The 26,296-nt window shown below is 48.0% G+C and overlaps 1 protein-coding gene across 3 annotated transcripts in view; it reads left to right on the top strand.

The window, feature by feature from the left end:
* Positions 1-26,296, top strand: part of Grik4 (glutamate ionotropic receptor kainate type subunit 4) — a 424,337-nt gene that overhangs the window by 280,955 nt on the left and 117,086 nt on the right. For all 3 annotated transcript variants that reach the window (XM_087905544.1, XM_087905543.1, XM_048417251.3), the window contains exons 7-8: positions 3,318-3,496; positions 7,782-7,835. In XM_087905544.1, coding sequence (XP_087761670.1) covers positions 3,318-3,496; positions 7,782-7,835 — 233 coding nt within the window. The remainder of the gene's footprint in view (positions 1-3,317; positions 3,497-7,781; positions 7,836-26,296) is intronic.

Below are 26,296 nucleotides of genomic sequence, written 5' to 3'. Positions count from 1 at the left end.
CTAGGGAGGTAAAAGCAGGAGAATCCCTGGGCTTGTCCGGCAGCAGCCTAGCTGAACCGGTAAGCTTCTGGCCCAGGGAAAGGCTCTGTCTCAACAACTAAGGCAGAAAGTGATTGAGAAAGACAGTGGCCATCAACACACACCCCACCTTACATACTTACTATACTTGAAATTTGTTTTGGATCCCTTCCCTGGCTAATGGTATTAGGTCCTATACTTTCTTGGGATGCTGGGCAGTGACAGTAAGTCATGTGATCACAAGGGGGAAACCCACCCCACTAGAATGTGCAGCGTGTGGTGTTGCTAAGCCACGGTGTTCCAGGGGCAATGTCTGCAGTGGGTTTTCCGATTACGGTAGTTCCCGCTGACAATGGCTTTATCAGGACAGAATTCCTTGGAACTTCAGGGGACTGTGTATGCTGACAGATATTTTATGTGATTGACTTTAGGGACTGGGTGGTTGTCCCTGGAAGTGTTGGGGAAGGGAGAAGATGGGTGAAGATAGAGGAAGGAGAGGTGTTCAGGAGGAGAGGCAGGAAATCACGGTGAGAGGCTAACAAGCTTTGCAGAGTCCTTCTGGGTGACTGACGCCTTGGTTTCCGGGCATGGTGGCGTAGTGAGCTGGGGACGTTGTCTCACTGACTCCCTTGTGACGTTTCCGCAAGCCTCAATCTTGTGCTCATTCTTACCGCTCCAGGCACCATCTAAGTGGGGGAAGGGATGACTTTCTGATGGGTGGTTGGGGGGCTCACTTTTTAGGGGTGCCCACTGCCTTCCTCTTTAGTCCCTCCTCTCAGCACACAGAATGTGGGGTGAGGTAGAGGAAATGTCCTGTTCTTGTGTGAAGGACAGCAGAGCAGCCTGTGAGTCAGTGGCCACGGACTGATTGTAGCCCAGTGTTCCTGCCAGGATGAAGGGATTGAAGGCCCCCTCAGCTGCCTTTGTCAGGCCTCACCATTCTGCCCACAGTCCTGCTGTCTCCTCTTGGATTTCCTGGCCTCACCCCATTGAATGGCGTTGCCCGTTTGATACATTCCGGGCTCAGGGGACAGTTAGCCTCTTTGTAGCCAGGTACCAGAGGTTAACAGACCAGGTCTGTGGGGTTCATTCAACTTCTGAGTTTTAATCCCTCTGGCATCAGTGATCAGCCCATGCCCGGGATCTGGCCAGGATTCTGGAGAGCTGTCCTGTGCTCTTTACCATGACTGCCTGGTGAAAATGGTGCCTTTGGGTCAGAAGTTCAAGTATTCGTCTGGTGGGGGTTTGCCTCTGACGTCACCTCAGAGGAAGACACAGTACCTTCTCTCTCCATCCTGCAGTCGGACCAAAGGAGGCTGTTCCCATAGAAATCCAAACCCATTCAGGCCACTAAGCAAAACAGGAATGTAACTCAATTCCACTCTCCACTTGACTTACTTAAGCCCCCGAGAGCAGGATCCAGCCTGCTGTTTGTGTACATAGATTCCCTTAGTAACACACCTCCTCCAATAAGGCCACACCTCTCAATCTTTCCAAAGCTGTTCCACTAACCAGGGAACAAGGATTCAAACGTATGAGCCTACATGGGTGACCCTTATTTGTGAAGCAAGTTATTCCAGCTCTCCCCATCTTTCACCAGGCAGTCCCCAGCTCCCAGAAGGACTTTATCCAGACGGGAACAGGAAAATGGGTGGCCTATGCCTTCCCAGGTTCCCTCCTCCGTCATCGAGACCCTCAAGCCCCCACTCTGGTTGGTTGCTTGTTTCAAAACAAAATGAAACAAAACAAAATCACTCTTTCTGGTTGTAAACAAACAAACAAACAAACACAAACACACTGAGTTCTGGCTTCACTCAAGGCCTGTCTCTGGTGTGCTGCGTGGACATAGTCCCTGCTGCCACTTGCTTTGTCCCAAGAGAAAACATGGTCTCGTTTGTAAAGGGTTGGGTAGAGATCAGAAACTGAGAAATCTAGTCCCAGCTGTGTCTCACCCATGAGTGACCAGGCAAATCACAGTATCTGCTTATGACAGGGAAAGTAGGTGGATGCCCTTCAGTGCCACCTCTGAATTCTGCCGATTGTCTTTGAACCTCAGGAGGGTACAGGAAAGACTCTGCACGGGTAGCAGTGAAGGCATCTCTGAACTGAGTGCTCTGTTAGCCAGCGCTGAGGCCGGCAGCACAGGCAACCTAGAGTGGTAGAAAACCTGCCTTCTCTTGCGGCCCCCAGCATGAGGTGTGTTCCTTACCTCCCTGCCTCCCATCCTCCTCGGAACTTGGGGATTTTTTAATACTTTATAGAATTGTTATGAAGACTTACATAAGATAAGCCATGTAAAAATTTTAGTACATTAACCGCAGCATAATAAGGTTTGATAAATGCTACGCCTGTCCTTTCTTTGTGAGCAAATGCCTGCAGGTATCTTTCCGACAGACTCAAGACTACTGGCTCGGGGAGATGGTTCTCCCGCCACACATCTGCCCTCCCCGTGGCCTGTCTTGGCAGGGGTAGACAGAATTAAACCCCTCTAATCTTAGTGATGTTGTTCTGGATTGTTTCTTCCCACCAAGACCTGTGGCATCAGCCATCTGGGCGTGGTGGAGAAAAGAATCCTTAGCTTGGAGTCCCTGTTTTCCATTTGTTTCTGAGCCCAGGTTTGCTGTTTTGTTTTGTTTTTTTTTTCTTTTATGATCATGATAATACCTTGTCCTAGAGCAGCCACAGGGTTCTGAGGAGTTAAAAGAGGTTTGCTTGGATTTTTTCCTGGGCCTCGGGGTCTTGAGGAAACTGTTTCTCCACTGTCACAAGGGAAACAAGGGCTTTTCTTGGTGGATTTGATGTATCTACACTTCTAGGTACTCCTGAGCACCTAAGAGTTTTAGGTGCATCATTTGACACTGCCCAGCCTGGGAGCTGCCTGCTCTTAGGATTTGTCCTTCTTAGAGAAGGACTGAGGTCTAGACAGCTGGCTACATGGGAAAATTCTGGAAGTTGGGGGAAAAGGCTCAGGACTGATGCTGTCTGATCAAGTTCTCAGCTAGTTGGTACAGTGTTTTGAGGGACGCACTGGGGGCTGTCTTACCTCACGCTGCATTCCTGAAAGGGCCACATGTCCTGAAAGTAGGGGACTCCTGGGAGCTGATGGGAGCTTCCGAGTGCTCCCTATAGTAGACGGCATGACCGAAGCCAACGAGGCAGAGAAACCTGCTTGGGATTTAAAGACCTCCCTAGCACTGGCTCTGAGCTGCCTCCAGCCTGTGTCACCTGTGCCTCTTTTTTTCCTGGAGCATCTGGGAGGTGGCTCTGCAGACTCTCAAGGGCTTCTTCCTCCTCCCCAGGCCTTTTAAACCTGGAGAAGCTGCTCCGGCAGTTCCTTATCTCCAAGGACACACTCTCAGTCCGGATGCTGGATGACACGCGGGACCCCACTCCGCTCCTCAAGGAGATCCGGGATGACAAGACAGCTACCATCATCATCCACGCCAACGCCTCCATGTCCCACACCATCCTCCTGAAGGTGGGAGCCTGGCTGGGTTGGGTGCTGGGAAGCATAGTGTATCCTTCCTCCCCTGTCTTTTCTGACTTGAGCTATGACAGTCCCTTGGTCCTGGGCTGGATCTGAATGCTGATCCCCTCTGTCTACTTCTGTTTCCATGGACACCAGTCGCTCCAAAGAGAAAGCAGGATGATGATGCCACTCAGAAACACTTAGCACCAGGTGGGGCTGAGAGACCAGTTGGACCTAGAGTCAGACTTAAGAGGCCCCGATGAAGGCCACTTGTCAGACAGTGTATACACAGCACCACTCACGTGTGGTGCCGAGTATCAGCCTGTCCTCAGTCCTGACAATGTTTCAACAGTTTGCAAAGTGTCTCTCTGTCATTTCACACCATAGTCCTCTCCAAGGTGATGCCAGATAGGTATGTCGTTGTCTCCACTGGGCAGGTGAAGAAGCTGAGGCCCTGGGAGGTTAGCAGCTGTCAGAGGCCAGCCTTGTGGACACCCGAGCTGAACACACCTAGCTTGCTCTCTCCCACAGGGCAGACATTTTCTATTAGGGCTCATGATGATGTAGAGTGATGGCTAAGCAGACATACGCATATGGACATGGAACTTTGTCAGAGGCAGATCCTAGAGAGAGAAGTCAGGTAACTAGGCTCACATGGACAGCTGGAAACAGCTGGGCAGCTGAGGTGCCACCTTGCCCCAGTTCCTGGGCTAAGCATGTGTTTCAGAGAGCAAGTCTTCCTCTAGGCTCTTCCTTAGCGCCCCAGCCGTCCCCATAACTGCTCAGGCACACTGACTTCTCTTAATGCTATTTTAATTGCACATTTAAGCACACCCTGCCATCTTCCACTGGGGTAGCCAGACTCCTCGTTAACCTCTGTCTGGCCGTGCTGAGCCTGAAAACACTCAATGTCTGTCTTTTCCTCCCTTTCTTTTCTGCCTCTTGCCTCCCTTCCTCCCCTGCCCAGCTTCCCCCCGCCCCCAAATCTGAGAGTTAATAAGAGATTTGAATGAGTTCTCCCAGTACCCAGGGCTGTCCCTTCAGCCTGTTGCTATAGTAATTTTCCACAGCACAAAATCACATCTGTCTATGAGCACTCAACTTACGAAAGAGCACTCAAACACACACACACACACACACACACACACACAAATGCACACAGACATACACACAGAGAAAAATATACAGAGTCACAAACATAGACACACATAGAGATACACACAGTCACACTCACATAGACACAGTCACACACAAGAAAGACGCAAACACACACACACACAAACATATAAACACTCACACATACACATTGTCACACACAGAGAGACATGAATACACACAGATACACAAATAGATGTACACACACACAGAGTCACACACATATGCACACACAAAGACACAGTTATACACACCTCTTTTTGTCCTTTTCTTCTTCCTTCTCACATCTAAGTTGTTATCAGTGAGGTCATTAAGAATGAAAAGGCTCCTGTAGGTTTTGGGGATGAGAGAAGCAGGCTGAGGGGTCATCTTTAGGGGTAAGAGCTTCAGTTGAGTAAACAGATGTCCCCCAGCATTCCATCAGAGAGCAGAGGCCGGGGATGGGGGATGGTTCTTTCCAAGAGTGTTCCATGACTCCTGACAGAGCAAATTGATTGTTTCCCAGCCCCCCACCCTACCGCCCTCCACTAACATTCTGAGTTCGTTGCTGAAATTTTCTGAAAAGTACAGGGAAGAAAATAAATGTCACTCACAACCCATCGCCGAGCCTTAACCTTTCCTAAAGTTTTAGTGCCTATTCTTCTTGCTTCAGACATCCCCCCAATTACCCACACACTGCTTAGAACTTTCTGTGAGCAGCTAGTCTCTTTGCTCAACTATGTTTCATGCATTTTTCCACGTCATTAAATAGTTCTCTACAAATATTTCAGTGGCTGTATCATTTCCTATCATGCCGATGTCCCATAATTTATTTAACCATCCCTTCATCCTTGTAAAAACAGGTTGTTTCCAGTCTTTTGCTATGATAAATAATGTGAGGGCACACATCCTCATACATAAATCTTTCTGCACGTGCATTCATGCATATTTCTTGAGCATATGCTTCTCAGAGTGGAATGCCAAGTTCAAGCAACACACGCTCTGAAGGAGAGGACTCGCCACTCTTAACCGTTTACACGCTCAGACGTGGCATACGGTGCACCTTTGCCAATGCTGGGAAGTTCCTTTAAACACACCTTGTGTTTTCCCATTTCCTAGGGCTTTTTTTTTTTTTTTGCAGGAGGAGGAAGCTCTGAGATGTGTGTGTGTATTTACTTATTGCATCATGCTTCTGAAGGCGACTGCCTATACTGGTCCTCATTAGCCGACAGCTGTTCTGGCTGCCCCGTGGCCATCCTTTCTAACCACCCCTTTCTACCTACGCTCCTGCATTTTCACTGCCAAACTGATCGATGAACAGGGTGCTTTGGGGAAACCTGTTTCCTTGCTTCCCTCCTGACATCCTGGTAGCCACAGGCAGGCAGTCTCTCCAGCAAGCCTGGCCTTTATCCTTGGGCTTCTGTAGGGCTCCATATTTCTCTCTCTGGGGGCTCCCCGGGGCTTTCTGGAGCCCCGCTGTGCACATGGGAGTCAGGCTCTGGTTGGCAGCTCTCGGCAGCTTCCTGATTTCAGGAGGCTTTGCACAGTAATCCCCTACTTTATTGAGTGGCTGTTCCAGCAACGAACTCCATGTTTACCCAGAATTCATCTCTTAAAAACCTAGGATCTCTTGTCTTTTATCTCTAGGACACAGGTTTCACAAAATGGATTTTAACTACGGACTATGCCCCTTAGCCTGCCCCTGGCTGAATGCCTGTCAACAGTAGCTTTTGTTGTGGGTCTAGGCAGTGTCTGAGGCAGTGGTCCTCTTACAGTAAAGACTGAGTGTGGGTGGTGGGGTGTGGATGAAGGGTGGCATCCTGCCTGTCTTGGGAGTGGGGAAGAAAGTGTTAAAGAGAGAAGGAGCCCTGCGGAAACCTTGTGCTCCACTGTAACCCCACAGGAGCTTAATCCTGACACCAAGTCCTGCTGCACTTCAGGCGTCCATTGGGACCAGGGTGATGTCAGTGTATCCTGAACCTCCAGCAGCTGGGGAGACACAAAGTGAAGAATGCTCGCAAAGTTATTTGAGTTCTAGGGAGAGAAAGAGGAAAATGCAATTATCCTGGTCTTGTTTCTCCCCTCCTCCGCCACAATAGTCATGACAAGAGCCATCTCCCAGTGGCCCGGGGCTGCAGGATATATTATGAAAATCTAACGGACTGTCAGGAGGGCTGAGGACCCTGGAGAGAGCCAGGCTCATTACTTACCTGATCTCCTTGTCGGCTCCTATAGCACCTGTCACACTCAAAGCCAGACACCCTGACAGGCAAGGTTGGTTAGGGGTGTTTATGATGGCGGCAGAGATCAGGCCAAAGGGAGGCTGTGTCAAAACCACGGTTCTCAGCTGTGGGATGACACCACACTCCTGTACGGAGATCAAGGGCGAGGCATGTCACCAGCAACTTGTTCCTTAGCAGGAATAAAGGAATATCAAGTTTGCAAATGATTCACTTGATCTCCACATGGCTGCAGACGCAGCCTGCTCAGGTCTCAGCTGCATTCCGATGAGGCAGGGTTCATCTGGGCACGCTCCATCATCCTACTCACAGTCCCGAAGAGTGCTGTGTGTGCACTTCCATCAAGTGTGTGGCCCTTGAGGAGCGTACAGTTTGATTAAAAGCTTTGGAATTCTGATATATGCCATCTCATACAAGTGACTTAGTTACTGTTGTGCCAGCTTCCTCTTCCAGAGGAAAGTGGAAGTCGAGGAAGGAAAATAGTGCTTGTCCCCTTCGGTGAGCCCATGTTGAAGGCTTTAGAGTACCTGACACAGACTGAACAGTAGGTAAACCTTAGCCATGTTGTTAGGAGTCACGGAGATTATGCTAGGATGTTTCCTTATTTGCATCATTTCCCTTAAATCCATTCTGGTTCCTGAAATGCTCAGTCTTATTTGTGGGAGTGTGTTGTACATTAGAACAGTAATCAGATATGGGCGAGTCACTCGGGGTGGAACGTGAGGTGAGGTGGAGAGAACATGCTCTAGAGGCTAATGATTCTGTCCTTCATCCTATAAGATCCGGAGTCACTTGAGAACCAGTCAAGACCCTCTGCACTGCCTGTGCTTAGTGGGCCAGATAAATAGTAGACTTGGTATCCTACTGCTCCTGCATTTGCAGGAGTGTCTCTCTCTAATTGTCTTCTCTTTGCATTGCAGGCAGCTGAGCTGGGGATGGTGTCAGCCTATTATACATACATCTTCACCAATCTGGTAAGACCCAGCCCTCCTCCTTAGCATAGTGTTGGCCAGGGTTAGTGAATATGATGGAACAATGTGGAAGAAGATGGTTTGTGAGGAAAGGGAGGCAAAAAGAGCCAAAACCAACCATCATGTCTGAGCATTGTGAAGAAACAGGATCCAGAAGCCCAGTGGGATCCTCACGCCAGCACCTTTAGCCCTTTGAGAACTGGAATCTGGAGGCTCTGATGCCCCCTCCAGTGTCGCTGGTTTTATAGCACAGATTCCTCAGGGCAGCTCTGTGATGGATAAGCTTCCTCAGTGGGTACAGTTTCTAGCCTGCAGTAGAATTCCCCCCAACCACCGTGATAACTCAGAAAGAGGAAAGTTAGGGCACAAGATGTTTGCATGTCTAATAGTGGTATAACTGCATGTCCCCCCAGGTCATCTTGGCTAAAGCCCTTATTTTACAGATGAGAAAACTGGAATTTTATTGAGTTTATTGATAAGTACTTAAGTACTAACTTTGCCAAGATAGTAGCCATGTGCTCTTCAAGAAGGCACTGAGCGGTATGTGGTGTGCTTATCTGTCGAATAGGGACCTGAATAGCTACATCACGGGGTTGTTATCAAGTTGTATGGCAATGTATGGGGAAGCATTATGAAATTGTAAGGCATTAAGAAATGTGAAAATTGTTGTGGTATATAGATAATATATGCATACGTGTATACACACACACGCAGGCAATTCAAGAGTAGTCAGAAAAAAATAAGAAGACAAGCATTAAAAAAATAGCTGGATTTGGAGAGATGGCTCAGAAGTTACAAACACATATTGGTTTTGCAGAGGTACAGGTTTGGTTTCCTGAACTCACATGGGCGGCTCACAACCACCTATGACTCCAGATCCGATCCAGGAGCTCTGACGCCCTCTTGCAGCCTCTGCAGGCATCTGTACCCACATGTCTACACTAACACACAAGCACATGTAATTAAAACATAAGTTCTTTGAAAATGTATAGCTTTTAACTTAGGGATAATGATGTGGTTTCTAAGAAGTTGCAAAGATAGCACATACATTTGCTTGCTGAGCAAGGCTTTCCTTAGGTCATTCCTCTATAGTCGCCTGCCATACCCCTCCCTACCATCTCTAATTCCCACAGCCAGGGACCCACGCTCTGTTTGTCTAACTTTATAGTTTGACGAAAGTGATACAGTGTGTGACCTTCTGTGACTGACATGTTCACTTGGTGGAGAGCCCTGGGGACCTACCCGGGTTGTTGCATCTTTCCTGTTGTGTAGGTTTCAGGGTTCAGTTGTACCACAGTTTGCTCAGTTAACTGTTCCCAGGCTGGGAGATGTTTTGGTTATCTTCAGTATGCTATTATAGATCATTCTTCGGAGAAGAAGTTTATTTTATGCATTGCTTGACTAGGGGTAGTCATGGTTTTTCTCACTGCTGTGATGGAGAAGCAGCAGCTTGACAGAGGAGGGGTTTATTGTGGTTCGCTGTTGGAGGGGACAAACCATGATGGTGGGTGGAGGAGGCGTGGTGTCTGGAACTCAGGCTGGAGAGGTAGAGCTTGCAACATAGCCTGTTTTCCCAAAGATCAATGAGCAGAGTGGGATCGTGCTGGAAGTGGGGTCAGTCTGTAATCCAAAGGGCCCACCCCTTAGTGAGACACTTCATCCAGCTAGATTCCCCATCTTCCAAGATCTGCACAACCTCCCCAGGCAGTACTGGCTGGGGACCAAGTGTTCAAACAGAAGAGCCTGTGAGGGATTGCTTATATACCAACAATGCCACTAGATACCTCTTCGTCCAGACGTGACCCCTTTTGAGTAGTTCTTGTAAACCATGTACTGGTCAGGCATGAGGGTTTGAAACTGGAATAAGAACCCAAGCCTGGGCCTGGAAGATGACTCAGTTGGTAAGGGCTCTTACTGCCAAGCCCTGTGACCTGAGGTTGATCATGTGGTAGAAGGAGAGAATTAACTCTACAAGGTGTGTGTGTGTGTGTGTGTGTGTGTGCATACACATGAGTCCTATAGTATGTGTGTGGAGGCTACACACCACGCAGACACACACACACACACACACACACACACACGCATACATGCGCACTAAGTAGAATGTTTTTTTTTTTTTAAAAAAAAGGAAAGACGAGCCTGCCTTGTAAAAAACCCTAAGTACCAGTTGCTCTGATAGTAGCAAGTGGAAAATTCTATTCCTAGATACGTTATAAACTGTACCAGCTCCCTAAGCAGGTACTGCTTGTTCAACCTGGGGCAATAGGGAACAGCTTCACTGAAGAAAGTTCTGGAAGAATAATAGAGTCCTTGTGTACATATAAGAAAAGGAAGAGTGCTCCCTGATAAGGAACTAACTGCACCTCAGGAACTTGGCTGTGAGGTGGCTCATAGCATGTCCAGGAAACAGCGAGGGCCCTAAACTCGCACATTTCCAAGGATATGAATGGACTTGCTTCTTATTCGCCATCTGTTGGTGTCCTTCTCTGAAAATGACCAGTGAGTCGACAAAGCCTTGCTAAGTTAAGGAACAGAATCCAGCCTCACAGCTTGGACTCTTCAGCCTTACTGAGAGGATAGTTGCTTGTTAGTAAGGACCTTCTTGCTGATAGAGTGTGCACAGGATGGTTTAGAAGGCCATGCAGTCTCTCTCCTGGAACCTAGGGGCCAGGCCATATTTAAGAGATGCTTGCCGACAGAGACAGGCCTGGATTCATGCAGGTACCATGGAGAGCCCTCTCTTGGGGCTTCTGGGAAGTCGTTAACCCTGATACATTGGTGGCCTGAGTTCCCAGAGTTGAAAGCCTATAAAGGAACGAAGCAATTCCTTCCTTCTGGCACAGGGTCTCCCTCCACTAGGGTTTGCCAGGAAGTTATTCCTCATGGCTTGAACTTGAGAGTACATGGCTGGCTCATTAAACCATCTGACTTACAGTTAACATTGGGGTTTGCTGTATCTCTTGTTACTTTCGTAGCACAAGCTGGCCTCAGAGCTCATAGTAATCCTCCTGTCGCAGCCTCCCGAGTGCTGGGATTACAGGTGTGTGCCACAACACTTAGCCCATGGGATTGCTTATCGAAGTGTGGGGTGCTTACAGAACACCATGAATATTCTATATGCACAGAGCAAAGAGCTGTCTCAAAGTGAGAACACCTGTGTAAGCAGCCTCTACACCCAGAAATAGAATATTTCCAACACCCCAGAAGCCCCCTCACTCCCCTCAAAATGTAAAATAGAACGAAATGAATTCCTTTGTTTGCCATGTTTTTTTTTCCCTTTTCTATCTAACACTGCAGCTGTAAATCAGAGAATTAACATGTAAAACGGAAGAGGAGGATTAGGTTATTCCCACAGCAATGCAAATGGGTTTGCTTAAGGTGAGGAGGCGTCTGGGGCAGCCTGGGCAAGTTGGCAGGAGAGGAAAGAGACTAAAGTACCCTTGTGCTTCTTTCTGAGAGCGGGGTGGGGGTGGGAGCAGAGAGGGGAGGGAAGAAAGGCAGGTGGATGGGGCTGAGGTTGCTTGCACTGTGCCAGCCTGCCAGGGAGGCACCTTGTACCAGGCAGAAACAGCAGCTAAGGATGGAGTTGGGCATCTCCATGTCTGGAACCACTCAGCAGACGGAATGAAGGAGTTCCCCCTGCAGTAGTCTGAAATAGATGGAGCTGATGACTTGGGTGCTTAGGGAGACAGCATTCGCATACTGTGTGTCATCCTTCGCTCTTCTTGAAGGGTGACAATGTTCTCCAGTGGGGAAAAATGCATTGTCAAGTCAGGAGCCACAGGCACCAAGTCCCCATTCTTTCTTGTCCTCTCAGGGTGACTTTAGGTGAGTCGCACGGACTCTCAGGCCCACATTTTCTCGTTTTGGAGATAACCAAACTTTCTGCTGTTGCTGTGAAGATACAACGAATTGTATGTGCAAAGCCTTCTGTGTCCCCAAGGAGCTGTATTGTTTTACACAGCAGGAAGTGCTTTTGCTGTTGGGAGCTTTCCTCCTTGTTGGTGGGCATGGGTCAAGAATAGGTCTGCACCTGGAATTAACAGGACTCACGCCTGACTCTGGGTTTTCAACGGGTAAGCAAAGATCTCACCGTTTGAGAAACAGTCAGGGAAACAAAAGCAGGAACACTTTTGTTCCTGCAGAAATCAATCAGTGAGGGAAGGTTCTGGAAGCTTCTCTTAGTGCCTTGGCTTTCCAACAGGAGTAGGAGCAAAACATTGTTATAGGCCAGCTATGCTGCCTGGAGCTTTCAGCGTTTGGAAGCGGAGCAGACGGACTTCGCAGCAGTGAAGCCATCTTCTGCATCCTCCAGCTCCATCCTCCAGCTCCATCCTCCACACCGATGCACCTGGCTTTCTTTCTTCCTCACCCCATCTCTCAGGCCCCCAGGGAATCCCATCTTCTCCCCGCACTCTGGTTTCTGCTGTAGCGATGTGAATTCTCAGCGCTTCCTCTTGCAAACCAGCGTGGAGAGCTGGAAAAGACCTAGACCTGGGCATTTGATAGACAGGCCTTTAACCTTCTAGTTGGAGTCGCTACCAGCTGTGCAGACTACTTAACCTCTCTGAGCTCTGGTGACCTCTTCTGTCAGTGGGTCCTGTACCTAGCTCAGGAGAGCAATTGGCTCACCATATGAGTTTAATAAAGGGAAGCTATTATGGTAGAGAGGCTTGGCTTTGCTTCTGGTAGGTTAAAAGGAACGGGAAACACATGTTTTGCTCCCCAAAGAATGATTCTTAAAATACCATTTTATTTATTTCCAGAGAATAAACGCAACCCAGTAGCTCAGCTGTTATGTGTGAGCATACTTGCCATCGCAGGATGTTTGTACGTGTGTCGGTAATTACTGAGCGTCGCTGTCCCTGCGCCTCAGTCCCATCCAGGTGTTAAGAACACTGATTGACGTAGGGCGTCTGTAATAGATGAGTTAAACTTACAGCTCTGGTTTCGATCTGTTGATTACCTATAGCAAGAGCTGGGACAAAATGACCACTCATAAATGAAACACTGGGCTGGAGAAATGGCTCAGCTGTTAAAGGCTGGGCTCACAACCAAAAATATAGCATACATCCATTCACAAAACTCTGTTCATGTTGCACAATGCATAGCTTCTTTCTCAGTTGAGGCCCGGCCATTGGGAGAGTGTGCGTACCAACCTTAAACTTTAAGTGACACAGGGAACTGATGTAAGAAGTGTTGCTGAGCCAGGGGGCAAAAAAGGAGGCTTCTCTCGGGTCCATCAGAGCAAGTCTGTAGTTTAGAAGCTGGGCTGGTGGGTCCAGGGGAAGCCTAGCTCAGTGACAGAAGGTGAAAGGTAATGAGACAGACGCTTCAGCAGGAGGAGATGCACCTGTGTTCGGGACAGTGCCCCTGCTCTGGCCAGAATAATAGCTTCATGACTGGAAGTATTCGGATGCTGTAGTGCTTGGCCACAGCACACAGCAAGGGGGCTTTCATTCTCTCATCTATTTCAAGATGGGTTTGGGGGTGCTTGGATTGATCGTTTGATTGATCAGTGAAGCAACTTCTTCACCCCGTTCATGGTTCTAATGGGCCAAGGATCAATTTCAGTGGTCTTTTGTTTGGTTGGTTTTGATTTTTTGAGACAGGGTTTCTCTGTAGCTTTGGAGCCTGTCCTGGAACTGGCTCTTGTAGACCAGGCTGACCTCAAACTCACAGAGATCTGTCTGCCTCTGCCTCCAGAGTGCTGGGATTCAAGGTGTGCGCCACCACCACCTGGCTTGAGTTGGTCTTTATTCAATAGGGACTGGCATGCGTATGATGGGGATCCCTGGGGCAGAGGGTTGGCTTATGTGACTCAAACCACAAAGTATGAGAAATCACAGAAGGCCAGGGGTGCACATGGTCAGTGATCAGGACCGTGGAAGGTGATGGGAGGAGCGAGGCTTGACCAGCAGGACAGGTTGGGGTAGGTTGAAGTGAGCATTCATGGACCAAGGAAGGGACAAAGCAGAGCAAACGAAATCACTGTGCAGAGTCATGAGACAACACAGGCACAGCCCAGAGAACTGGTGCCTGCCTGGGTTTAGAGGTCGCTCAGCCAACCTTCCTTCTCTCTCTTCTATGCCTCCTCCATACTTTCTACTTTTGACCTTTTTCCTTGTGGGAAAGTATATAACATCCAATTTCCCATTTTAAACATTCTTTTAAGTTTGAAATTAAGTGATATTGACATACTCGCCTATATAAATCATCACCACCATTTTTAAAACCCAAGGAAATCCAAAACTAATAGCTCCTGTTCCTTCTCCCGCGGTCCTGGAAACCTCTGTTTTTCTCTGCTCTCTGTGACTTCACTTCTCTTCAGTGACTCTCTTCAGAGAGTTTATCCCATGTTACTCAGTTCCTTCCTGACTTATGTCACTCAGTCTAATATTTTCTAGGCACATCCACATTGTGCCATGTATCGGAATTTCATTTATTTTGTTTTAACAAAGAAATCTTTTTATTGTGGTTAAAAAAAAAACCCATCCACAATTCAATTCACCGTTTTAGCTGTCTTCAGTGTATCTTTCAGCGGCAGGAGACATTTTTGCATTGTTGTGCCACCATAAGCATCCATTCTACACTGCTTTCCATCTTCCCAAACCAAAGCGCCACACTTAGTACACAGGTGCTCTGGTCCCTGCTTCCTCCCAGCCCGGCCCTGCCCCGAACCACACCTCTACAGCCTTTCTGTGAGCTCGACTATATGCTGCATGAAAATGAAATCATACAATATTTATCCTTTTCTGTTTGGCTTATTTTATGTAGATTAATATCTTTAAGCTTCACCCTTCTTCAAGCTAAATAATATACCATGGTGCATGTACAACCACATTTTGCATATTCATGAACCCATCAATGAGTACTTGAGTTGTTTGGCGTTGAGGCTCATAGCCCCATGAACATGGGTGTGCAGATATCTGTCCCAGTTTCTGTTTCTCCTCCTCCTGGGTATGTTTCTAAGGAGGGAACTCACCGAACTAGGCAGTCATCACATTTTAATTTATTGGGAAACTGCCAAACTGTTTTCCAGAATGACGGCACCATGTTTCATTCCCACCAGCCGTGTACAAGGGTTTGACTTTTCGCTACAACCTTGCCAATGCTTCTTATTTTTCATTTTTTAATAAGAGCCATTCTGGTGGGTGGGGAGCGTTACAAGCCTCTTCTCTCCAGTTAGAGTTTGCTGATTGGCAGAGTCAAGACCCCACAGGTGTAGTCGAGGGCCCTTCTAATGAAGAAGCTTAGTAGTAAGAGAAGGTAGCTGGTATTTAAGAGCCCAGCCCTGATGCACAGGTGAGAGACCCTTTTCAGGAGTTTCCAGTGACTTCTGTGGACCCAAAGGCTCTTGAGAGTTTGGTTTCTTCATCAGTTAAGATGTGAATAGTGGTAACGCCCGTCTTTAAAGACTCTTAGTAGGAATTTAAGAATAGCTGGCAGCGGCATGGTAGCCAGTAAGCTGTGCCAACTGCTCCAGCTAATTAACCCGCAAACCCCACAGCTTCACACAGTGGCAGGCACACAAGTCCCTTAGTACGGGGAGGGATGGGTTCTAGGACCCTTTGTGAATTAAAAAAAAGTGATGCAGATGCTCAAATCTCTCTTTTAAATGGTGTAGCATTTCTCCCCCACACTTTAAACCGTCTCTAGATGAATACTCACCGTAATGTAAATGCTAATAGTTATTATGTGGCATCATTTAGGGAACGGTGACAAGGAAAGTATCTGTGCCTGCTCAGCACAGACCTAATTGTCCCCTGACTATTTCCAGCCAGCTGTTGGATGGATCCATGGTGTTGAACCTGCAGATGTAGAAGGCAGATTGTACATTTCTTACTAAAGTTCCACAAGGGTGTCCCTGGTAGTAATGGCCTCAAATAAAGGATGCTTAGGGTTCCAGGCATCTTCTAGCTTATAAATGTGCTTCGTGGAGGCTGAGGATGGGGAAAAACATGGAGGCTCACCCACAGAGTAATTTATGGGTCAAGTCTTAAGGCAGTGCAGATTATTTCTTACAATTCTGTTAGCTAGGTCTCGCCATATGGCTGCTCATTCCTGCAGAGGAGTCTGGGAAATGTAGTTTAGCTGTGTGCCAAGGAAAAGGAGATATAGGTTTTGTCATTAGCAAGGAATCTCTGTCACATTACTGATTGCCGCTGCACATCTCTTTTGTGTATTCTGCAAGATCAATTGTTTTGTCTGTTTGACTCTCTAGCTACCAAAGTTTCTGGGGGCTTAGAGTGTGCCTGCCTGGATGGGGTGCACACAGACCAGTTGTGGATATAGCTTCATTTGGCTGCTGAGTGGAGTAGAATAGTCTCTGTCCTCCAACCTGCCTTTGGCTGTGGTTGGAGGAGCCTTTGTTTCACAAGACACTTGCAAGTTAGATACAGGACATGAAGAATTAAGACTCTGGGCAGAGTCCTGTCTGCTATTGTGGTGGATGTGTCTGAAAAGAAGAGGTGACGGAGGAAGCTAGATTTGACCTAATAAATCTGGAGGGGTTCTCTGGCTGCTAATGACCCCAGCAAGAGCTACGATCACTCCCTAATAGGAAAGATAAGATCACCCTAATCTACTGTCAGAGAGCTCAGACGGGCGAAGTGCCATGGGAGGGAGCTGCAGCCTCGGTGGGGAGAAGTGTGGAGATTTAGGGGTGAAGCCAAAAGTCTTGTGGGATTTTAATGAAAAGCAGGAAATCACGGATACCAGGACTACCTCCAGCCTCGCAGGCAGCCTGGGTCTCCGCTGCCGCCATTGTGAAGGGCACAGAATAGGCAATAGCACCCCAGACTTGTTCCCTGGGGAGAAATCTAGAGATACACTACAGAGGAATAGTTATGCCTGCAGAAGGGCTGAGGCTCTGGATTGGCAGTGAAGCCATGGGGCACCAGGCTAGTCCTGCCACTGATGCCAGGTAACAGTGATAGCTAGCGGTACTTGCTGTTTATTGAATGACTTCTCTGCGCCCGCTCTGTAAACACAACACCATGGTTATTTTCTAACGTAAGGCTCACATCAACTCCAGCACAAACAGCTATTTTGTTCCCATTTACAAGAGCCGAGGCTGGTAATGCCTTGGTCTCTGGCTTGTAGTGAAGCCAGATCATAAAGCCAGCCAGTTAGCTCTTAACCGCCTCCCTCAGTCATTCCTTTGTCTCCACAAGCCATTCCTTCTTGCCTAGCTCCCATTCTCCATCTGTACGTTAAGGGCTTGCATGAGGCGTGCTCTCGGAGGGTCTGGCTAAGCCTTGGACTTGTTCCTCTGTACATTGTTTGGGAGCAATCCCATTCACGATGTCCTCTGGATGGGCCTGTTTCCTATAAAGAGGGGAGAGCAACACATTGGACGGAGGCCCCACGTGACCCACAGAAGCAGCTTCTGTTTAGGTCTTTTCTGTTAGGAACTGTAGCCAGGTCCCAGCAAGTCTTGCAGTAATCACCCTCCTACGTCCCAGGCTCTACCTGTTTGAGCAGGGTAGATAGCTGGCCTTCCTCCTCTCAGCTTGTTTTATTGCCGAGCAGACCTGAGTTTGTATTTATTTTTCAAAGCTTTATCAGTGAGATTAGCCATAAGTAATTGCAATTGCTAAAATTATTACAGGAAGGGGAGCCAGGGCAGACACCCAGAGGGAGAAGGCAATTAATTTCAGGAGAAAGGGTGAATGCCATTATTCCAATCTTCTGCTCCTTTCTATGGCAAGTCAGACTGGCTCATCTTCCAGGTGTTATTTAAATGTCATTCTTTCACTGTGACATCTTGGCATATCACTAGCCTGCATGTGTTGTCACTTTCACAGTTGTGTGTGAGTGTGTGTGTGTGGTATGCACATGTGTACACGCAAGCACACACATATATTACATATATACGTACACATGTATGTATGTATGTGTGTGTGTATGTATGTGTGTATTCATGCACTCCTGTTCACATATGGAGGCCTGAAAAGGACATCAAATATCTTAGTCTATTGCTCTTCTTCTTATTCTCTCAAGGCAGGGTCTCCCTCATTGAACCTGGAGCTTGCAATTTCAGCTAGGCTGGCCGGCCAGCCAGCTCCCAGGATCTGTCTATCTCAACATCTGAACCCTGAGGTTCAGGCATATGTGACCTTGTTCAACGTATGCATGAATGCTAAATATTCAAACCCAGGTCCTCACACCCATTGAGCCATCTCCCCAGCCCAATTCACAGTTCTTTATCCCTCCTCTAGGTTCTAAACTTCATGAAGTTCAGACCAAGTCTGTCTTACCAGGACTATAACCCTAAAAGCTGACTGCTCAACCAGTGTCTATTGAGTGTATGAATGGGTTATTTCTTCACATTGTAGAGTTTTGGGCCTGAGAGTACTGGCTGGAGGGGAATAGCTCATTTCCATACACCCCAAATAAATTCAGTGCATCCCACAAAAGCCCTCTAGTTGAACCTAGGGGTTGGCTGCAGTCCAGCCTGGCAGTGCTGGGCTGTCTCCCTATCTCTAAGATGCCTCTGTGAATCTGTGGCCCACACAGTCACAGGTAACTGCTGAGTCTTGCTTGCCCTTCCTCTCATCCTTGCCTGGACAGATTTGGATTTAAGGGTATGAAGACCTGGCAGGGGTTGGAACTCTGTTGAGGGTGGGAGATGTCAGAACCTGAGGCTTGGGTTGGCCCCGAGAATGACCATGGCAGAAGGAAAATGCAATTAGAAGCTAGCCATGATCGATTGTGCTGAGTGGCTTCCATGCCATCAAGAGGTACTGATGGCCACATGGTGCCCTGGTTGATCTTGGGTCCTGTGGCTTCTTGAGGCCTATGCCTAGCTCCTGACTCATGGAGTGAGAACCCAAAGGTCTTCAGAACAAATCCTCTTCTTCAGATCTGAAGGGTCATCTTTCAGGAAACTCATTTCCCTTTTCCCATGCTGGCACAAGAGGCTGGAGCACCTCCTCTCTATGTCACGTGACACCAAGGATAGAAGGCCAGTTTCCTGGAAGCAGGCAGGGCCTGAGATCAGAGGGAACAGGAGTTTTTAACCTGTGCTCTGTTTTGCATAAGATGCTCATGTGGCTGCTACTTTACCTATCAGATTCTGCTTTAGTTACTAGTCTTATCACTATGACGAAACGCCTGAGGAATGTAACTTAGGAAGGAAGGGTTTATTTTGGTGATGTGTGACAAGATAGAGTCCACCATGGCAGGAAGACGTGGGGTCAGGAGCATAAAGGGCATTGTATTTATGACGAGGAAGCAGAGAGAGATGAACACTTGGACATCCGTGCCCCACTCCCGGTCTCCCTTTCGTGCAGCCCAGGGCCTGGTCCTGGGGATGCTGCTGTCCCCATTCAGAGTGGGTTGTCTCACCTCAGTTCAGGTTTCCCTGGAGTGCCCTCCCAGGCATGCCCCAGGGCTTGTCTCCTACATGATTCTCATTCCATCAAACTGACAGTCAAAATTAATCAGTGCAGACCCTTCGGCAAAGTGGGCTAATAATGCTTTGTGAGGTGCAGTGGAGGTTTCTAATCCTCACTTGTTGGCTGGTTATGTTCCTTCCCCCTATCCCCAACCCCTTCTTCCCAGCTGAATATCTCCACCCTGAGACCTTATTTTCCTGATGACTGCGTCTGGGTCTCCTCAACTCTGAAACTCTCATCAAAAAACAAAACAAAACAAAACAAAAAAACCTCAAAACTGACCTCACCTAGTTAGAGCAATAGTTTCTGGGATGTCTGATTTTTTTTTCCAGATTGTTCATTGAAAGAGTACCACACACACACACACACACACACACACACACACACACACACACACACAGAGCCAGCCAGCACCACAATCCATCAGTCGGGCAACTTTCTTGGTGACAGAGCAATTGATTCTAAAGTGTAGTTTATTGTAAAATTATTAAGAGTCCCCACATATTTCAGCTTTATTGAGCCCTTTAGGAGAGCCATTCTGCATATTCCAGTATGCTTTGGTGAATAAATAAGTATTTATTTCAACTCAGGGTAGAATAATGAAGCAAAAGCTCCCTGTGAGTCTGTCTGAGCTGTGAACATCTCCCCCCACCCCCACTCACCCTGCCAAATGCAAGCCTGAGAGGTGGCAGGTGCCTTGGTGACAGATGTCTGCTGGGCCCACACAGCCTCTTAAGGAGGGGCGCTGACTCCAGCATGGGGCACGGTGCTCTGCAAAGGACCTAATCTGTGTCTGAGTCACTGCTTGGAAAATGTGGGTGCGTCGTAAAGAGCAGGGCGAGTCAGAGGGGCTTCCAAAGGCATTAGCTAAGATTCTGTGTTTTGGTTTATTTTTGTGCTTTAATTTTTTTTTCTTGAGAATTGGAGTTTTGGATTTAGTTCAGTGGTAGAGTATTTGCCTAGCAAGTACAAGGCCCTGGGTTCAGCCCTCAGCTCCAGGAAAAACAAAACAAAACAACACCAGACAAAATTACAAAGAAAAAAAAAAAAAAACCTCCTCTCCAAGGTAATTGGCTCACACAGTCTTTGCTGGGCATTGTGTCGCACACCTTTAATCCCAGTGCTTGGGAGGCAGGGGCAGGCAGATCTCTTAGAGTTCAAGGCCTGCCTGGTCTGCATAGTGAGTTCCAGGACAGCCAGAACTAGGTAGAGAGATCCTGTCTCATAATGGTTAATAGAATATAGTTCTTGTGCTTGTTAGTTTTAACTGATACCTTAACACAACCTAAAATAACCTGGGAAGAAGGTCTTAATGAGGAATTATTGATCACATTGGCCTGTGGGGATTGTCTTCATTATTCATTGGTGTAGGATGACCCAGCCCATTGTGGATGGCACCATTCCCCAGGCAGGGGTTCCTGAACAGCGTAAGAAAGGAGAAACCTAACTAAGAGCAAACAAGCAAAGACATGTGCGTTCGTGTCTTCCTGCTTTTGACAATGGGCCTGCTTCTACTTCCTGCCTTGACTTCCCCCCAATGATAGACTGTAACCTTCCTTCCCCAAGTTGCTCATTGTCAGGGCATTTGATCACAGCGACAGAAATGAAACTAGAACACAGCTATGCTTATTCAGCTGATGTCTACTCTGTGCCCCCTGTCTGGTCAGAAACACAAGGGCCAGTTTGGTGTGGCCCAGTGAGCTGTGTCTCACCAAGATCTTAGTCTAGTAATGTAAGGTATGGGCATCCAGAAGTCCAGAGAAGGGACTCCCCCTACTCCCTCTCGTCCTCCCTCTCCATCCCTAAGAGCAGTCAGGGTTTCCTGCCCTGTGGGAAGTTCAAGTTCCTCCCCCCTCCCTCCAATAGGTTTTCTCTGTGTAGCCTTGGCTGTCCTGGAACTCACTCTGTAGACCAGGCTGGCCTTGAAGTAGGAGATCTACTTACTTCTGCCTCCCAAGTTCTGGAATGAAGGGCCTGTGTCACCACTGCCTGGCTGACCTCTCACTTCTTCAGTGTCATTGACTTTATGAATTTGGATGTCGATACCACATGGGTCTGGATTAATTTCCCCAGCCAGCCCATTTTTCACCAAAGCAAGTGACTTTCCTGACCAGGGTCTCCCACTGTCCTCGTCTGGTTTGCTTGACCTTCAACTGACCAGACTCCCCAGGTTGGGAAACACTGTCTTGATCTCTCCCATTGCGTTGCTCAGAAATTCCTGTCCTGTGTTTCTCAGAGTCCTTCAAATCCATCTCAGGCAGACGTGACGATGGTTATGACAGCACTGAGTTTCTTTGGTCACCAAGAGCATCTAACTAAGCCTCGTCATTGTGAAGTTAAGTAAACAATTAGAGAGCCAAAGTGACTTGCCTAAGGTCTCACAGAGATCTAGAGTCGCAAGAGGCTTTCTTCCTGGTGGGTCACGTTTGTCTAGGTCAACTTTAACAGAGCACTGACTGCCCTGTTGATGTTTGACAAACAGGGTGACAGCAAAGGGGGCATGACCATGAATAAAGGCTTGATCCCTGAGGAGGCCACACTGGAGAGGGAGAGGAATCCAGGTAGATGATTGTAAATCAGTGGGGCTTCGTAAATGATAAATACAGCCCAGGGTGGTGTGGGGCGATTAGAGAAGAGCCCCGGGCTCTTTGCAGAATGTTTGGCATATTTACAGAATGCTTTATCTGGGGAGATGTCACCCTGTGGGCCTTGAAGAATCATCAGGAGTGAGCCAGGCAGAAGAGAAGGCGAGCCATGTTCTAGCTGGAATGTACCTGTAGTTAACGTCTCGCTTGTTCAGACAGCTTTGCATTTTGAACAAAGTCATAAGAGTATAGGACACCGCACTCATGAAGATGGTGCTTGGGAGTGGGAAGGACCTTTCCAAGCCTTTGCACACTTTCACAAGGCGGGACAATGGAAAAAGCATGAGTCCCCAGTGGACCTAAGTCAGCACCTAAGTCACAAGTATCTGTCCCAGGCCACAAGCACAGGCCTGAAGATTATCAATTGAATAATGGTTGAACAATTTTCCTCATTCAAAGAGATGAGTATCACTGCCTAAAAAGAGACCAAAATCTTGAGGGCACAAGCAGGGGGAATTTGACTCATCTCAAAGCTGGTGCGGTCTGCTCAGAATGCTGCTCAGAAATATCCCATAGGAGAACTCTGGTCCAGGGGTCTGCCCTCGTCCCCAACCATGGGAGCTTCTAACTCTGAAACATGAAGAAGAAGGAAGCACACTGTTAAGGAGTTGTGGCAGCCTTTGGGAGCAGAAGAGGCCAGTGGGCACATGTATGACCTGTCTCTACGATGCCGCGTGTGGTGGACTTACTTCATTTGAAATCCTGCTGGGGGGATCCAGAGCTACAGCTGCCTACTTTTCATACCCCTAGCTTTCTAGATGGCGGCTGCCTCCTCACGGCATCTAGGCTTTGCAGTGTAGAACCTGATGCACACCCTGGACTGGGGGACATTGGAATAAAGAAACTGCTTCACCTGGCTGGCAGGAATGTGGCTGCTCACAGGTCTTTCTCAGGAGAGATGAAGACCTCAGAGATGGGACCCTTGCCTTGAAGGGCACAGGTAGCAGTTGCCTCAAGTTGCATGGAAGGTTAAGAATTGTTGTCTTTGAGACAGTCTGCTTAGTCCCTTTGATTGCTTTCTCCCCATGGTGAGAGTTGGGGTCCTCGAGGACCAATCCATCAGAATGTCAGGTGAATAGGGGGATGAGGGATGGGTGAATTACCCCTCCCCCCAAAAAATCTGCCCCCAACCCAGGACTACAGAATTATTTATTTAAAATGGATAAGAGTGAGTTAGGCCTTTATTGTTCTCAGAGTTGGAGTGTAAGGGGAGCCTGCCTTGGGGCCTCTCAGTGTCCCCACCACACATCTGAGCATCACCGTGCCATCTGGTTACCAGAGTGAGGCAGGAGTGTCTGCAGGAGTCAGGGGGTTCCTAAGCAGGTGAGGCAGGGATGTGTGTGTCTGGGGTTGCAACTGGCATAGCTTCTCAGAGGTGCTCTGACTCTGGGTGACAGCCGTGGTGGTTCAGAGCAGCCAATTGTCAAACACCTTTGTCGATGTTTGACACACAGGGTGACAGCGAAGATCAGTCTCTCCGGGATCCCAGATTCCAGTTAGAGATGCTTGTGTTTCATCCATTTAATAAAAGTTGGGACTCATGCCTTGTCTTTGCTTTCAACTCCAAGGCACACACTTTTGAGTGTTTCCTGAGCCCAGGTGAGCTTATTCCTGGGTGCATCCGGCCGCTCATAGGAGATAAATCACATTGAAATAAGAACCAGGCTCTGGGGACGTCTCTGACTTAGCATCTCAGAAACATAATAGAAACACCCCCTCGGAGTGCCCAAGCCTTCTGTCTGATAGGACTTTGGGGAAAAGACAGGGGTTTTGACCCCTGTCACACAGTTCTTAAACAATCAGAATTCCCATTAATTCAGGGAGAGACACATAACCATCTCTGCTGTCTGTTATAGCAATCTCGAGGTGTCCACTCTCAAGAAGATCTACAAATAAAAATCTACCCATTCTCACAAGCTGGAGTAGTAGCAATAATTGTCACTGGTTCTGAGTGTAGCAGAGTATTATATGTCACTCCAAGCACTTTGTATGAAGATCTTTGTATGTAAGGGGGTGAAAGTATGTATGTAAGGGGTAAACATATGTATGTGTGTGGAGACCCAAGGTCATCCTTTGGTGTTGTTCCCAGGCATCATATTGTTTTCTGAGATGATCTTCCTGACCTGGAGCTTACCAAGTAGGCACTGCTAGCTACCATCAATCTCCAGAGATCCACTCATCTCCCCTTTCCTAGTGCCATGATGATGAGGGCATGCCACCATGCCCAGGTGTTTTGTGTAGGTCCTAGAGATCGAACTCGGATCTTCACGATGGTATGGCAAGCACTTTACTGACTGAACTATCTCCCCAGACCCTATATTTAAGTTCTTTAAACAGTGACTCTGCAAGGTAGAGGTTGTGGTTCTTTATAATAGGAAAGTGAGACTCAGAGAAGGTTGAATCTTATCTAAGTTTCTCCAACCACATGGTATGTGGAAGAATTTCCCATTTCCCTCCCAGTCAACCTCTTGCCTTTGTCACTCTGGTTATAGCACTGATTCCCTGCATTAGTTTTCTATCACGGTGTAACAGATTACCACAAAGTTAGCCACCTATGTAGGTCATCACTTTGGCTTACCATGATGGGGCTCTGCTCAGCAGGCTGGCTGGAGCCCAAACCCTCATACCAATTCATACCAATTCCACTGGTGGAATTCCCCCTCATTGAGGCTAGAGGACTGACATTTCTATTTCTAGCTGACTCTTGGTTCGGGTGAGCACTGGGCATCTGAAGCAGGTCTTCAGCCTTCGTCTAGGACCCGCTCCATCTCATCAGAGGAGACTTCACTCAAGCCCCGCCCCTTACCCTTTAGATCTTTTTGACTTTCTGTCCCACAACCAGCCTGGGCAAACTCTGCTTTTAAAGCACCTGTGGGTGAGTTGGATGAAGTTTATAAATTGGTGTATACTAGTCACAGAAATCAAGCTCACCATAGGCCCAGCTGCAAGGATGGTGTGTGTGCGCGCGTGCATACACATGTGCCAGGAGGTGGGGAGTCCTAAGTGTCACTTAGGATTGTACCTACAGTGTACACTGACCGTGTAAATTAGCTAATTCCTTCTACTTTCCCCATTACCACTAGTGAGGGTCAGACAAGGCAGAAGGAAGGAGCCAGGGAACAAGGAAGTCATTGGGAACAGTTGTGGCGGGAAATCAGTCCACTGCCTGACCCTGTGGCGAGTAACACCTGGCTCCGGGCAGAGCACATATCGGGGCCTCAGACGATGCTATGTAAAGAGGGATGACAGAGAGCAGAGCAAACGGGGAAACTGAGGCCCTCTGAGACTTCTGACGCTTTCAGGAGTGCTTTCTACCCTGAGGAATTCTGGTCCTGCTGAGAGGAGCGTTTGGGATTAATCACTGTTTGGGCAGCACAAGGAGAATGAGATGAAAACACACCATGGCAAATCATATTATTATTATTATTACATTCTAAGTGCTATTGTATTACAAGCACCATTAGGAGTAGCGAGTGCTGTTATTATTAAGCAATCCAGCTTCTCCATCCTCCACTCAGTGTCAAAGGCATCCACAGCTCAATTAATCACCATTGGAGGCATCCTGCATGCTGGTTCTGTGGCGCTGGCGCCTTTTCCTCACAGCCCAAGGGTAACAGGGCACCTGTCATCTTGTCAGAAACATCACCTTGTGACACCTCTTGTAAATTCCAAAGACCTGCTTTTTATCTTAGCTGGAAAGCTGAAGTCTTCCTCAACCCTTCCTGATCTTCTTGCTCTTTGGGGGCTTTCCATTACCCTAGAGTAAAGCTCAAACTCCTGAGGCCACTTACAAACTTGCCCCTTGTCTTGCTCCTCACCGCTCCCCACCTCTGGGTCATCTGCTGCGGATGCTTCTGGCTGTTGTTAAAACCCCTCAGAGAACCTCATGGCCTGGAACACATCACAGCCAGCAAGCTGACGCCTCTCGTGGAACCTGGTGCAGAGGTGGAACCACTGGAGTCAGTACAGAGGCAGCAACCACTGATTGGCAGCATCACTCATCTTCCCAGACAACTGTTGCCATGGTGAGAAGGGAGGCGTCTGAGGTGTATGTATGTCTATGTACCCGAAGGCAATGCACTGGGACCTAGGAAAGGTGACACTGACCTTCTGCTATGAAGAGGAGAGGTCTCACTAGGGCTCCTGGATGTAGAGGACCTCAGATGCAAGGACTTGGTGCCTGATAAAGGAAGCAAACTTACATAAAAGCGGCAGCTCTCCTTAGCCAATTGGCAGGAACACAAGGTGGCCACCATTTCTCATGTCAGCTTCACTCTTGGAAGTTTAAGCTGCCCAGCTCACGACGTAGTTAACAACTGCCAATTTAGCACCCAGAGACAGAACCGTCTTCTCAGGACGTCCCAAAACCGTCCCAGCTGCTGCAGCGGAGGAAGGAGGACTTAGCACCTGGCCTCTG

The sequence above is a fragment of the Myodes glareolus genome, chromosome 4, assembly GCF_982192425.1.
Source record: "Myodes glareolus chromosome 4, mMyoGla1.1, whole genome shotgun sequence".
Classification (NCBI taxonomy): domain Eukaryota; kingdom Metazoa; phylum Chordata; class Mammalia; order Rodentia; family Cricetidae; genus Myodes; species Myodes glareolus.
The sequence above is the reverse complement of the archived record's forward strand: the minus strand, read 5'-3'. Positions and strand labels throughout refer to the sequence as shown.